The 16,668-nt window shown below is 43.8% G+C and overlaps 1 protein-coding gene across 13 annotated transcripts in view; it reads left to right on the top strand.

Moving 5' to 3' along the window:
* LOC123761441 (band 4.1-like protein 4) overlaps positions 1-16,668 on the top strand; it is an 817,171-nt gene that overhangs the window by 604,757 nt on the left and 195,746 nt on the right. For all 13 annotated transcript variants that reach the window (XR_011228615.1, XM_069324962.1, XM_069324958.1 and 10 more), the window contains one exon: positions 10,396-10,438. Coding sequence is in view for 12 of the 13 variants with exons in the window: in XM_069324962.1 (XP_069181063.1) it covers positions 10,396-10,438 (43 nt within the window). In the remaining variant the exon portion in view is untranslated. The remainder of the gene's footprint in view (positions 1-10,395; positions 10,439-16,668) is intronic.

Below are 16,668 nucleotides of genomic sequence, written 5' to 3'. Positions count from 1 at the left end.
GTCGAGGACCAGGCTGCGGGGACACTAAACAGCCCCAAGATAATCTCAAGATAACCTCAAGATAACCTTGGTCATGTCGTTTGTAAATTTCAGTACTGATGAAAATGGCCGCTACTGTTATCCTGTGTTCATATCGTAGCTGTAAGTCATCCTTCAGTAAGGCAGTACGCGTGCCTGGGGAGTCCAGGGACACGCAAGTTCGATCCCAATGCATAGCCTCTCTTTTCTCAAGACAATACATGTTGCGACTATTGTTTAAATGGACCAAATAATATCTTTTACGTATCAAAGAGTCCTCAGTTTAGTATATTGGCAAACGACCAAATTATATTCAACGAGAATGGGTAAAAATTACAACAAATATCAAATTTGCTTCATTTACACCTACGAAACCTAATCTAGGCCTAATTTAGTACATATAAATGCAATATATTAGGCCTAGCTTAGACCTAGGTAAGCTTTGGTTATTGTCGTCATTTCTTGCGATGCTTGTTAAGTATCGTCTTGATTACTGTCAATCAACAATCAATTGTTGATTAAACAACAAATGAAGCAACGGTTTAAATCTGTTGCTGTCATTGTAGTCGTTAAGTGCTTCATCAACCGTTGCGGTCGTTAAGTGGTTCATCAACCGTTGCGGTCGTTAAGTGCTTCATCAACCGTTGCGGTCGTTAAGTGCTTCATCAACCGTTGTGGTCGTTAAGTGGTTCATCAACCGTTGTGGTCGTTAAGTGCTTCATCAACCGTTGTGGTCGTTAAGTGCTTCATCAACCGTTGTGGTCGTTAAGTGCTTCATCAACCGTTGCAGTCGGTAAGTGCTTCATCAACCGTTGCGGTCGTTAAGTGCTTCATCAACCGTTGCAGTCGGTAAGTGCTTCATCAACCGTTGCAGTCGGTAAGTGCTTCATCAACCGTTGCGGTCGTTAAGTGCTTCATCAACCGTTGCAGTCGGTAAGTGCTTCATCAACCGTTGCGGTCGTTAAGTGCTTCATCAACCGTTGCAGTCGGTAAGTGCTTCATCAACCGTTGCGGTCGTTAAGTGCTTCATCAACCGTTGCAGTCGGTAAGTGCTTCATCAACCGTTGCGGTCGTTAAGTGCTTCATCAACCGTTGCAGTCGGTAAGTGCTTCATCAACCGTTGCGGTCGTTAAGTGCTTCATCAACCGTTGCAGTCGGTAAGTGCTTCATCAACCGTTGCGGTCGTTAAGTGCTTCATCAACCGTTGCAGTCGGTAAGTGCTTCATCAACCGTTGCAGTCGGTAAGTGCTTCATCAACCGTTGCAGTCGGAAAGTGGTTCATCAACCGTTGTAGCCGTTAAGTGCTTCATCAACCGTCGCGGTCGTTAAGTGCTTCATCAACCGTCGCGGTCGTTAAGTGCTTCATCAACCGTCGCGGTCGTTAAGTGCTTCATCAACCGTCGCAGTCGTTAAGTGCTTCATCAACCGTCGCAGTCGTTAAGTGCTTCATCAACCGTCGCGGTCGTTAAGTGCTTCATCAACCGTCGCGGTCGTTAAGTGCTTCATCAACCGTTGCAGTCGGTAAGTGCTTCATCAACCGTTGCAGTCGGTAAGTGCTTCATCAACCGTTGCAGTCGGTAAGTGCTTCATCAACCGTTGCAGTCGGTAAGTGCTTCATCAACCGTTGCAGTCGGTAAGTGCTTCATCAACCGTTGCGGTCGGTAAGTGCTTCATCAACCGTTGCAGTAGTTAAGTGCTTCATCAACCGTTGCAGTCGTTAAGTGCTTCATCAACCGTTGCAGTCGGTAAGTGCTTCATCAACCGTCGCGGTCGTTAAGTGCTTCATCAACCGTTGCGGTCGTTAAGTGCTTCATCAACCGTTGCGGTCGGTAAGTGCTTCATCAACCGTCGCGGTCGGTAAGTGCTTCATCAACCGTTGCGGTCGTTAAGTGCTTCATCAACCGTTGCAGTCGTTAAGTGCTTCATCAACCGTTGCAGTCGTTAAGTGCTTCATCAACCGTTGCAGTCGTTAAGTGCTTCATCAACCGTCGCGGTCGTTAAGTGCTTCATCAACCGTCGCGGTCGTTAAGTGCTTCATCAACCGTCGCGGTCGTTAAGTGCTTCATCAACCGTCGCGGTCGTTAAGTGCTTCATCAACCGTTGCAGTCGTTAAGTGCTTCATCAACCGTTGCAGTCGTTAAGTGCTTCATCAACCGTTGCAGTCGTTAAGTGCTTCATCAACCGTCGCGGTCGTTAAGTGCTTCATCAACCGTCGCGGTCGTTAAGTGCTTCATCAACCGTCGCGGTCGTTAAGTGCTTCATCAACCGTCGCGGTCGTTAAGTGCTTCATCAACCGTCGCGGTCGTTAAGTGCTTCATCAACCGTTGCAGTCGGTAAGTGCTTCATCAACCGTTGCGGTCGTTAAGTGCTTCATCAACTGTTGCAGTCGGTAAGTGCTTCATCAACCGTTGCAGTCGGTAAGTGCTTCATCAACCGTTGCGGTCGTTAAGTGCTTCATCAACCGTTGCAGTCGGTAAGTGCTTCATCAACCGTTGAGGTCGCTAAGTGCTTCATCTCTCATCTTCTTCATCTTCTACGCTGGCAGCAGTGACGATGGTGGTGGCGGGGCAGAGTCCCAGCGACGGGTCGGTAAATGTGGTGCCCCATGGTGCGCTACCACGGGCTCGCCATAGCCGGTGCTACTCAGTGGTGGGGTGGCCCTGGGGGGGCTGGTATTACTGCTGCTGAGTAATACCCTACCTTGCCCAACCTCCCCTCCCTCCCTACCTCCACGGTGCTGGTATCACTGCTGAAGGTGACGCCCAGGAGTGCTGGGTGGAGACCTGTTTGGTATGGCTAGGTGGTAGTGAGTGGTCACACACACCTGTACCGGTAACCTTGTAACCCTCCCTGAACCTCACACACACACACCTGTACCGGTAACCTTGTACCCTCCCTGACCCCTCCCCACACACCTGTACCCTCCCTAACCCCCACATCTGCACCAGTAACCTCCCTCACCCCCCACACCTGCACCAGTAACCTCCCTCACCCCCCACACCTGCACCAGTAACCTCCCTCACCCCCCACACCGGTACCAGTAACCTCCCTCACCCCCCACACCTGCACCAGTAACCTCCCTCACCCCCACACCTGCACCAGTAACCTCCCTCATCCCCCACACCTGCACCAGTAAGCTCCCTCACCCCCCACACCTGCACCAGTAACCTCCCTCACTCCCCACACCTGCACCAGTAACCTCCCTCATCCCCCACACCTGCACCAGTAAGCTCCCTCACCCCCCACACCTGCACCAGTAACCTCCCTCACCCCCCACACCGGTACCAGTAACCTCCCTCACCCCCCACACCTGCACCAGTAACCTTCCTCACCCCCACACCTGCACCAGTAACCTCCCTCTCCCCCACACCTGCACCAGTAACCTCCCTCACCCCCCACACCTGCACCAGTAACCTCCCTCATCCCCCACACCTGCACCAGTAACCTCCCTCACCCCCCACACCTGCACCAGTAACCTCCCTCACCCCCCACACCTGCACCAGTAACCTCCCTCACCCCCACACCTGCACCAGTAACCTCCCTCACCCCCCACACCTGCCCCAGTAACCTCCCTCATCCCCCACACCTGTACCAGTAAGCTCCCTCACCCCCCACACCTGCACAGAGAAACTCTATACCCCCCCCCCCTGACCTCTGGGATGACATATATGCTCCCCCCGCTATGATCATTTTCAGATTACAATTTATAATAAAAAATAATTGTATTAAAAAAAATGGACACAAGAATGATAACGGTTAATTAGTAGTTACAGAAGATGCACGTTAAACAGCGGAAACTAATACCCAAGATTTGTTCGGCCATAACTTGAAACAATTCGATTAAATTATTTTGTGTGTCAATGCCCACAGCGCCAACACCGACAGCCCTCAGGAGAGCCTCGTGGACACCGATTGCACACATGATTGATTGATCTCGAATTTGAACCTTGCAGAGACTTGCCTCATCTCTTTGTTACCCTCCTTCAAGACCCTGGTTGCCTCACCACTGAATACCGTTGAATACTGAAATACTGAATACCAGCACCAAAGGTCCATTTGATCATATATATATATATATATATATATATATATATATATATATATATATATATATATATATATATATATATATATATATATATGTATGCAATTGACGATCACAAAACACTGATCATTTTATGCGGAAAATCCACAGAGAGATATATATGAAAGAAAGTGAACGTTTCGGCCTGTTAAAGCCTTTGTCAACACCAGACTGACTGACTGAGTCTGGTGTTGACAAAGGCTTTAACAGGCTGAAACGTTCACTTTCTTTCATATTTCTCTGTGGATTTTCCATATGTATATATATATATATATATATATATATATATATATATATATATATATATATATATATATATATATATATATATTTATTTTAGGTTGTACTCACCTAGTTGTGCTTACGGGGGTTGAGCTCTGGGTCTTTGGTCCCGCCTCTCAACTGTCAATCAACAGGTGTACAGGTTCCTGAGTGTGTGTCCTCTGTAATCTAGTGACGTTGTGTCCTCTTATGACAGGTGTTGTCTGAGATGGAGTGCCTCTGTTATCTTTAACATTTTCAACACTCGATCTCGTAAGGTGTTGAAGTTTATGCCATTGTTTAGGTGGAGGCCTGGTCGACGACTGGGCCACGGGGACGCTAAGCCCCGGAAGCACCTCAAGGTAACCTCAAGGAGGTTTGAGAGCGGTGGCACGTTAGTTACGGGGCCTCAGTGACACGGCTGCGCATCAGTTAGGTCTTTGGCGCATGTAACTGATGGGCTTCGGGGGCCCGCCAAGTGTTGTGTGGAGGAATCTTTCACTCTATACGAGTTTCCCGGGAATCCGTGTGGTATATTATTTCAGGATCCGGTGTAAGTGATTCATAAACCGGGTGTGAGGCCGGTCTTACCGGCTGGCTACCCGGACTTTTTGTTGGTCTTGTGGCCTACCTTTTGTTTTTTGTTTTGGTCTTGTGTGTGTTTTACTGCGAGTGCTCAGTCTTCCCTCATCGATAATGGGCAAATGTTTGTTAATCTACCCGCCAAACACCCCCCCCCCCCCACCCCGCCTGTTTATGAGTGAAAAACACTTTACAGACAACTTACAACAGATGATGGATGTGTTTTTCTCAAGAAGTGTCATCTTCAAGAAGTGCCGGACCAACCGGGCTGTGGTGGGTATGTGGGCCTGCGGGTCGCTCCCAAGCAACAACCTGGTGGACCAAACTCTCACAAGTCAAGCCTGGTCTCGGGCCGGGTTTGGGGAGTAGAACAACTCCCAGAACCCCATCAACCAGGTATCAACCAGTGTTTTCTTCATGTCCTCTGTTCGAATATCACCTCTAAATGCTTCACCCACGTTCCGCGAATACTAATAATGACGAGTAGAAGCTCCCCACCAAACCTAAGTTAGGCTGAGTTATTCGACACATTCTAGTTTGTGAATAATATTAATTTATATTTGAGAAAACAAAATTTGAATACGTTAAACTTTACGAGTACGACTTAATGGCTGGACCGCTGGTTGGACAAGCCTAGCCCGGGACGGGGTGTGTTAAAAGGTGTTTGTCATTTATGAACAGAAGATTTGGCCGCTGGTTTAACGAGCATTTGACGGCTGTTTGGGGACTGGTTATTTTTGTGTCATGCTGTGTCAGTTTGGGAGAGCGAAGTGCCAGGTTGTCAGGCACTACTGGAGCTGTAAACGAGTCCTGACCCCTGTTATAACGTCTTATTGGGAGGGAATTTGGTCATCTTACATTCTGGTACGATAGTCAGGTATTTAACAATCACTGTGTGAGAGAGTATGGTTGAGCGACCGAGCTTGGGAGCCGGTCGGCCGAGCGGACAGCACGTTGGGCCTGTGTTCCTGTGGTCCTGGGTTCGATCCCAGGCGCCGGCGAGAAACAATGGACAGAGTTTCTTTCACCCTATGCCCCAGTTACCTAGCAGTAAAATAGGTACCTGGGTGTTAGTCAGCTGTCACGGGCTGCTTCCTGGGGGTGGAGGCCTGGTCGAGGACCGGGCCGCGGGGACACTAAAGCCCCGAAATCATCTCAAGATAACCTCAAGATAACCTGACCCGTCCTCTCCACTACTGCCCTGTTGTTCTCACCAAGTGCAACGTGTTAACAGCCACGTTTCCTATTGATTAGGTGGGTTACCTTACCTTGAGGTTACCTTGAGGTGCTTCCGGGGCTTAGCGTCCCCGCGGCCCGGTCGTCGACCAGGCCTCCTGGTTGCCGGACTGATCAACCAGGCTGTTGGACGCAGCTGCTCGCAGCCTGACGTATGAGCCACAGCCTGGTTGATCAGGTTTGGTTTGGGTTCATGTGGTTTCTGGGTAGGTTAGGACGGTGGATTGTGTACGTTGTGGCAAATAGAGAGAGAACAGGCTGGGTCGTGACCCACGGGTCCTGCAAAATGCCGAACTTAGTGAGATAAGTTTGGAGGAAATGTTCAATACGCCTCTTGGGTGTCCGTCTGGAGGTCACAAGTGGTAATAACGCAGCTGGTGAAGGTGAAGAAACAACGATGGATAGGTGTCCCTCAAGCTCGTTAGGTGTCCATTCTCAAGCTCGTTAGGTGTCCATTCTCAAGCTCGTTAGGTGTCCATCCTCAAGCTCGTTAGGTGTCCATTCTCAAGCTCGTTAGGTGTCCATTCTCAAGCTCGTTAGGTGTCCATCCTCAAGCTCGTTAGGTGTCCATTCTCAAGCTCGTTAGGTGTCCATTCTCAAGCTCGTTAGGTGTCCATCCTCAAGCTCGTTAGGTGTCCATTCTCAAGCTCGTTAGGTGTCCATTCTCAAGCTCGTTAGGTGTCCATCCTCAAGCTCGTTAGGTGTCCATTCTCAAGCTCGTTAGGTGTCCATTCTCAAGCTCGTTAGGTGTCCATCCTCAAGCTCGTTAGGTGTCCATTCTCAAGCTCGTTAGGTGTCCATCTTCAAGCTCGTTAGGTGTCCATCCTCAAGCTCGTTAGGTGTCCATCCTCAAGCTCGTTAGGTGTCCATCTTCAAGCTCGTTAGGTGTCCATTCTCAAGCTCGTTAGGTGTCCATCCTCAAGCTCGTTAGGTGTCCATTCTCAAGCTCGTTAGGTGTCCATCCTCAAGCTCGTTAGGTGTCCATTCTCAAACTCGTTAGGTGTCCATCTTCAAGCTCGTTAGGTGTCCATTCTCAAGCTCGTTAGGTGTCCATCTTCAAGCTCGTTAGGTGTCCATTCTCAAGCTCGTTAGGTGTCCATCTTCAAGCTCGTTAGGTGTCCATCTTCAAGCTCGTTAGGTGTCCATCTTCAAGCTCGTTAGGTGTCCATCCTCAAGCTCGTTAGGTGTCCATCCTCAAGCTCGTACGTACTTCCCGACGACACAATCAACAAACTAATCTTCTAATTTTGGGAATCACGCTCCAAGCTAACAGCATTAGCTCATGTTTTGGTTGTGTTTTCCCCCACACATGGGTTTATAAATCCGCGGATCCGCCTACCCGCCGAAGCCGTAGATGCCAAGATCCTGAAGATTCTCAGGATCCTGATCAAGATCCTGATCCTGAAGATTTTGATCCAGTTCAAAATCCTGAATTGGGAACAATTAAGGAGGGGGTAATTTTGACAAGCCGCCAGCTTCCTGTCCTCGCCGAGATATACGTTTCCGCAAGAAAATACACTTTAGGACTGAGTAATGTGTTTTAGAACTAGGAAAGTCTGCAGGTTATTACAATATCTTCTTGAGGTTATCTTGAGATAATTTCGGGGCTTTAGTGTCCCCGCGGCCCGGTCCTCGACCAGGCCTCTACCCCCAGGAAGCAGCCCGTGACAGCTGATTAACACCCAGGTACCTATTTTACTGCTAGGTAACAGGGACATAGGGTGAAAGAAACTCTGCGTATTGTTTCTCGCCGGCGCCTGGGATCGAACCCAGGACCACAGGATCACAATTCCAGCGTGCTGTCCGCTCGGCCGACCGGCTCCCTGGTCGGGGGGCGGGGGGGGGGGGGTCCGAGATGAATACCTTATTAGTAAAGAATTACTGTTATAGAGAGATGGTTACGACCTTTAAATGGCTGTTGAAGTGAGCTTCATCTTACATGGGCTGTGTGCGGTAAGTGTGTGTGTGTGTTCCAGGATAAGAAAGAGATCAATAGAGAGTGACTTACTGTAAATATGTAGCTCTTGTAATAGCACTTTCTCTGTAACTAGCTGACATTGTAACTATAAGATGTGAAGATAGAAGAAATTGTTTATGTAATAATCTAAGATGAGGTCTGATAAAGACCTTTTGTGCCCTCTGTAATGCTTTTGCGCTACCGCTCACAGGATGAGTATGGGGTGCACAATAAACTAGCCGCCTTCGGCGGCAACAATCAATCAATCAATAGAGAGGCCACTACAAACTGATGTACACCGGGTCTCTCAGAAGGTCAAGGGAAACATGGTGAGCCGGTCGGCCGAGCGGACAGCACGCTGGACTTGTGATCCTGTGGTCCTGGGTTCGATCCCAGGCGCCGGCGAGAAACAATGGGCAGAGTTTCTTTCACCCTATGCCCTTGTTACCTAACAGTAAAATAGGTACCTGGGTGTTAGTCAGCTGTCACGGGCTGCTTCCTGGGGGTGGAGGCCTGGTCGAGGACCGAGCCGCGGGGACACTAAAAAGCCCCGAAATCATCTCAAGATAACCTCAAGATGGTCACTAGAGGCAGGTTCCGGCTCCTTGAAACACCTTCAGGTGTTTTCGGGGCTTAGCTTCCCCGCGGCCCGGTCGTCGACCAGGCTTCCTCCTATCTCCTCTAGCGACCAGGCCGCTGTGGTAAACACGAACAGATCAGAATGGGAATAACATGGAATACAATCAGATTACGCAATGGAACAACACCCTTAACACCTGCCTGCCTGTACTGTACCTGTTATTGGTTCCAGGGATCAATTACCTCCTGGCTGGTGGCCTGATCAACCAGGCTGTTAGACACAGCTGTTCGCAGTTTGACATATGAGTCACAGCCTGGTTGATCAGGTATCCTTTGGAGGGGATTATCAAATTCCGTTTCTTGAACACTGTCGAGATACCTTGAAAAAAACACCTCTAATGAATACTTGATCAACCGGTCTATGATTCATACGTCAGACTGCAAGCAGCTGCATCTAACAGCCTGGTTGATCAGACCACCAATCGGGAGGCCTGATCAGAGACCGGGCCGCGGATATATTGACCTTCGAAGCAATATATCAAGGCAAGTGTATAATATGATCTAAAATATTTGTATTTCTTACAATTATATATTACGTATAGTCTGTATATGAAGCACAAAGTATATATGTTTCGGTAATTATATATTTCACAAACCTCTTTCACTTTCTCGCGGATTAACTTAAAAGTTAATAATGTTAATACGTGAAAGCAAGTAAATGAATAATATGTATTTTAAACCATTTTTGTATTTATAAATCAGTATAATTGTTTTGTCTGTGCTGAAGAAATAACAATTTGTTGTCAATTTACATAGTATTAATATTGTGAAATAGTAATATGAAAAATTACTAAAAAAATAATGTATTAAAAAGTATTAATATACAAAAACGCCAATAGGTTTCTGTATTGTATCATTGTATTTGACTAAAACAAAAGCAAGAAGTTACTTGCTTTTTAGGAGTTACTTGGTTACTTACAGTTACAAGGAGTTACTACTTATATATATATATATATATATATATATATATATATATATATATATATATATATGTATATATATATATATATATATATATATATATATATATATATGTCGTACCTAGTAGCCAGAATGCATTTCTCGGCCTACTATTCAAGACCCGATTTGCCTAATAAGCCAAGTTTTCCTGAATTAATATATTTTCTCTAATTTTTTTCTTATGAAATGATAAAGCTACCCATTTCATTACGTAAGAGGTCAATTTTTTTTTATTGGAGTTAAAATTAACGTAGATATATGACCAAACCTAACCAACCCTACCTAACCTAACCTAACCTATCTTTATAGGTTAGGTTTGGTTAGGTAGCCGAAAAAGTTAGGTTAGGTTAGGTTAGGTAGGTTTGGTTGTCGAAAAATAATTAATTCATGAAAACTTGGCTTATTAGGCAAATTGGGCCTTGCATATTAGGCTGAGAAGTGCGTTCTGGCTACTAGGTACGACATATATATATATATATATATATATATATATATATATATATATATATATATATATATATAATCTCTCTTTTATATATATATAAGAGAGATTTACTGTTTTGAGTGAGTGTGTGGTGTTAATAAATATTAACACCTTGTTAATATCTTTAATATCTTTATTAACCTTGTTAATAAAGAGTATTTCTTCCTTCCACAGCACTGGCTGGACCCCGCTAAGAAGGTGGTTAAGCAGCTGAAAGGTAAGAGACGGCCAGATTGTGTCAAGGAGGAGATGTCATCTTATTGGAGGCTGAGGGATCACCTCATCTGGCTCCAGAAGAGGAGGGGAAGGGGGGGGGATAAGATGCTGTGTCCTCTTATACATGTGTCAGCTATGTGTATCTACCGAGATACATAACACATGTAGTTATATCCCAACGTTATATAACACCTGGTATTACCCCACTGAGATATATATAACTTATCTATAGGATTAAATCAAGCATTTACGCAACCCCTTACGAAACCTGTACATCTGTCCTCAGTCATGGCGGTTTTGTTTACATCTATAAAGCAGTGTATGAGCTTCTTCGAGGTTGTTTATAACTATAATCTTGGGTTGTGAAGTTTTGAAAAATGCACACACACACACTTGTTTTAATAACCGTAAGCAATCTCACCATGATTAAAGAAAGATGTACAGGTTTCGCAAGATGCGTAAATGTGTGATGAATCGTAGCCTCGGTTCTCAAGACAATACTGGCAGCTCGAACCAATTCCTTGAAGTAGAAAGGAAGGATGATGTACATATATATATATATATATATATATATATATATATATATATATATATATATATATATATATATATATATATATATATATATATATATATATATATATATAGATCCTTGACCAGATGCTGAGATTGTCGAGCTCCTGGCAGGACTCTTGTTGTCCTTAAGAGGTACAGTATACACACACACACAACTCTCCCTTCTCCCCAAGGATATACAGGCATACTGAGGTGTATATATATCCTTGTTTATCGTTGTATGTACAGAGTTAAGAACGTTCCCAAGAACGGGCTGGGCGTCCAAATGGTCGTGTTAACCGACTGTGGTCAATATAGATGTGATCAATATATCAACAGTGTACAAAGTTAGATCACCAGCATATATGGACTGAAATCTCCGCGTTTAGGCTTTAAAATGCCACCGTTTAGGATCATACAAGGCTTTCCCCTCCCCAAGGCTTTTCATATTATTTAGAGAAATTCTCGCCTTCTTATCGGTTTTGACGTTAAAGTGCACCATTTAGTGTTGCAGCCTCATGCTCAAACCCCATTGAGGTTCACGAATACGTGTTGTCACGTAAGAGTGGGGCGGGAAGCACACCTGTACACGCGGCTCTCACGTCTGTGTTGTGGGTCTTGGCACCACTGTGGCTGTTGTAATGGTAATGTCTTCTGGAGGTATTGTGGAGGCTGGGAGAAGCCACCTGTTGGCATATATATATATATATATATATATATATATATATATATATATATATATATATATATATATATATATATATATATATATATATACATATATATACATATAATATATATATATATATAATATATATATATTATTACCTAGAAATTTCAAATTTAAATATATTCACTATATATATATATTCTTAATATATATATTTGTATATTCCAAATATAACTCCGGTCTAGCAATGGCGAAGTCATTACCACCGTTTGAGACAAATTTTGTGATAAAAGCTGATTCATTAATAGTATAAAACAAGGTAAGTGTCGAATGTAAACAATGGACATTAGTTAAAAGCACGGAGTAAATTTTTTCAACGTTAAAGAGGAATTGTAAATAAAGAACAGTCCATTAGGATTCTCATTCCCTTCTCAACAAGCACCCACAGTCCGGCAAACTTCCGAGTCTTCTTGCGTGTAATATTCAAATTCCGCTGCGAGAAGATGGCATCTTTATTGAAACAAAAAAAGAACTTACTAGAGTAGTTAAAAACATTTAAAGATTAGCGTGAACATGGGTAGCCTAACCCCAGTATGCCAGCGGCCGCTCGCGTCTCCACACTAACCGACCACCTCGTTACAGCGGCAGTGTGTAGGTGTATCAACACGTCTGATGTTCGACCGTAAAATGTGTATAGCTGGTGTGATAGTGTTGTCTGGGGGTGTATAACTGCCTGGCTGTTGAGGCCTGCTAGTGTATCCGCCACATAAAGATTCCGTGTAAAGTGACTTTTGAGGTATTTTGATTTTATATATGTAGTCGGTGTTTTAAAGTGTTGCTATTCGCGTGTGATTTGGAACAACTCTTTGAAGTAAACTAAATTGACTGTGTGTGTGTGTGTGTGTGTATAAATATATTGTCGGTCGTTAGTGCTCTTTAACTATACTTCAACAGAGGCAGCATTGTTGAGGTCACAAGCTCAGTAATGCTTCGTTATATTACCGTCCCTCCACGGATTCTGGGTCAGGATTCATCAAATATTTTTTCATTCAGTGAATTGGATCCCCCTTAGCTAGTGGTTCCGCACCTTTCCTGCGGGGATACAATTGCTCTAATGGTTGGCGGAAGGAGCGATGTTAATGTTCACGGTTGCCCTGACGACACCATCAAAACTAACCCCCACCCTAATGCTGGGGATCACTCGCCATCGTCACCAAGAAGAGGGGACGGGAATGCACTTCGGCCGTCGGTCGTAAAACGTGTTGTGATCTGGTGCTGTTGTTGTTGGTGTTGTGGTCTATGTGTGTTGGCTGTCGCCTGGTTGGTCGCTGCTCCGGTTTACTCTCACCTTCACTCTCACTTTCACTCTCACTTTCACCTTCACTCTCATCTTCACTCTCATCTTCACTCTCATCTTCACTCTCATCTTCACTCTCATCTTCACTCTCACCTTCACTCTCACCTCTCACCCACATCTTCACTTCTTTTTTACAGTTTATATTTACATATATATATAATATGTAAATATTATGCACATTCAGGGCGAAGTCTGTGACATCTTCGGCATAATTCTTGACAATAATTTTGAAACTCGCAATTAGACAGAAACACGTAATGTCTAACTATTATTTTTATTACTATAAATGTTATGTTTTATTTTATGTCAGTTTGTGTTATATGAAAAAGATTCATTTTCATTATTTTAATTGCCGATTTAAAGTATATCGAGTTGAGTCGAGTTTCAAAGTTTTTATTATTATTAAATGGCAGTTTAATTTTACTGGTCATTATTAATACTATTGAGTGGTGATTCTTTATTAGTAATGTTCACTGGTGAAGCATCGTGACGGCTTCTCTTCTCTCAGTGATCGTGTCCTCCTCCTCCTCCTCCTCCACGCCTTCTCTTCCATATTAGTCTTCTCCGGTTCCTTTGTCCTTCCTCGCCTACCATGTTTGTCCGTCTCCGTGTTCCTCGCTTGATCATGCGCGTGTTTTATTTCTTGCCTTGGAATTTATCGGCGAAAGGGAAGGGTATGTTTTTTTTTTTTTTAACTGAAGCATTTTATGTCAGTTTAATAATAATGTCGTTTTCTATGACATTTATCGCCCCAAACCCCAAACTTCTTTGTTTGGGGGCGATATATATATATATATATATATATATATATATATATATATATATATATATATATATATATATATATATATATATATATATATATGGTCAAGTGGATTAAGGCGTCTTGTACATACCAGTTGCGTTGCTTCTGGGAGTATGGGTTCGAGTCACTTCTGGGGTGTGAGTTTTCAGTTCCATATTGTCCTGGGGACCATTCAGGCTTTTTCTCATATATATATATATATATATATATATATATATATATATATATATATATATATATATATATATATATTGTGACGGTAAAGCGTTGGTGTTCGGCTGTTTCAAAAGCTAGGGGCAGGGCCTCGTCACATAAAGAAAAAAAGAGAGAAAAGCTGGAACTTTCGTCTGTGGTAAGGTAATGGGAAGACACACAAAACACAAGTAAATTTAACAATGAAATTTTAATTACGTTAGAAAAGCAAGACATGAATAAAATTGAGCATAAAATATAACAGACAAGTCAACAAACAAAATAATAAGAATAATCACTGGCAAATGAAAAGTTACGTTAAGACAAGTGAGTAATTGCAAAGTAAATAATAAATGATGATGCCGGAATATTGGCTTCGAGCTGCCACCTCCCTTAGTACACGTAAGCCAAGGCTTAGTCTACCAATGAGAGATGTCACCTGCAAGGAGCACTGGAATATTCTGCCTTCTCTGGGTCGCTGCAGCCCAGACATCAACTAGTGGCGGAGGGTGGAAGGCAGGTGCGATGGGACACCAGCCAATCAGCGACAGGCAGGCGATGGACAAGCAGTTTGCCGGTTACGGTGGCGGGGGCGAGCAGGTGTGCCGGTGTGCTGGATACGTTTTGCTCTCTGGGCAAAACGTTTTGGAGATACTTGCTGGATATATCTTCTATATTATCTGTTGTTGTAATGTACTTTGGAGGGAAGAGCAGGCTCAATCTCTCTTGAAAGAGATTATCGTCACAATATATATATATATATATATATATATATATATATATATATATATATATATATATATATATATATATATACACCTACATTAACCTCAGTGTTGCACAACCAGGTGGCGCTGCCACCCACAGGGAAGCAGCCAAATCCCGTAAGTATAGAGAACTGGATCACCACTACAATTTTGTCCCCATTGCTTCTGAGACACTCGGCGCCTGGGGTAAAAGTGCTACCAGTTTTTTGAAGGAACTGGGTTCTAGGCTCATTGAAACAACAAGGGACCCAAGAGCTGCAAGCTTTCTTTTCCAGCGCCTCAGTGTGGCGATACAGAGGGGAAATGCGCACTGCATCCAGGGTTCCTGCCCGCCATCTGAGGAGCTGGATGAACTCGACAACCTATGATAACTATCTTTGTAACCCATATGTAACTCCTTTTTTGTAACAAAGTTCAAATAAAGTAAATATATATGTGTATATATATATATATATATATATATATATATATATATATATATATATATATATATATATATATATATATATATATATTACATAACTCTGACTTCTTCCATATTCGTATAAACGAACACTTCATATTTTGCAAAAAATATATTTTCTCCTTTTTTTGTTATTTAATGTTTTTTAAGCACGGTTCTCTTGCCCAACTTGTTGAGCCTAGATTTGATGCTCGGACTGGGAGACATGTTTGGGCACGTTTCTGTACACTTGATGCCTGTGACGATGTCGACGCCATCTGTTGAGCGCACCCGACCCCAATTCTTTTAATAAAAGGGGAGGTGTGATGATGTCAACGCCATCTGTTGAGCGCACTCGACCCCATTTTCTGTTTCCCGGTGGATGGCTGTGAGCTTACTGATGCCTGTGTACTTTCTTTCTTACTAATCAAATTTTACTCATCGGAAGTGATGTGGGGGGGGGGGTTATCTTGGTCGACAGGAATCAGTTCACCCAAGACAGTCGTTAACTCAAGACGGATTCCAGTTTAACAAGTGGGCCGAGTCGGTGCAGACTGTCAGTTGTCTGTTTGTCTGTGATACTTAGTGAAGTATTGGTGATTGAACCGACGTACTCCGGAGTGACCAAGATGAATTAGAGATGAAATCACTGGCTGTCTGTTAAGGCTTTATGTAATTGAAGCCTTTGTGGAAGTCTGCCGGCGTGGTGCTGGAGTCCGGCCGGCAAGACCTCCTCTTCCCTGTAAGTCGTAATATCCTTCCTCCTTAGGTAGGATCCCTTCTTCTTCAATTGCTCCTTTTCCCCAAAGTTTTTTTTTTTTTTTTTACCACCGGACAGAGTGGCGGCGGTGGTTAAAGAGGACGGGGGGGGGGGGGGGGGGGGGGGAGGGGTGGAGGGTGACTGGGGGTCGTGATTAGTGAAAGTGGAGTTGGCACTTGTACCCTCACTGTCAACACTTGAGTGCCTCACTCTCACTCACTCACTCAGAGTGCCTCACTCTGCTCATCTCTCTACAATTGAATATTTCTCTCCTCTTCACTCTTTCCATCCCTCGTGTTAGGCCTTTATTTTGTATATTTTTCTTATTCCTTTTCATTTTCCTTTTTTTTTTGCTATTTTTGTTATTAAATTGTTTTTGTTTTGCAATTTTCTAATTTTTTTTAGCATATTTTCTTCTTTCTTTCTACTCATTTTCTTTTTCTTAGTGCATTTTTTATTTTATTTTAATCCACGTTCACGTTTTTTTCCTGTTTTTTTCTAATTTTACGTTTTTTCATTTGTGTGTTTTCGTTCATCGTGTTTCTTATTTTACTTGTTAATGCTCTGAGGGTCATGTGGCGCCCCTGTTGATGTCTTCAGGGGTCATGTGGCGCCCCTGTTGATGTCTTCAGGGGTCATGTGGCGCCCCTGTTGATGTCTTCAGGGGTCATGTGGCGCCCCTG

The sequence above is a fragment of the Procambarus clarkii genome, chromosome 15, assembly GCF_040958095.1.
Source record: "Procambarus clarkii isolate CNS0578487 chromosome 15, FALCON_Pclarkii_2.0, whole genome shotgun sequence".
Taxonomy (NCBI): Eukaryota; Metazoa; Arthropoda; class Malacostraca; order Decapoda; family Cambaridae; genus Procambarus; species Procambarus clarkii.
This window is presented reverse-complemented; position numbering and strand designations above follow the sequence as displayed.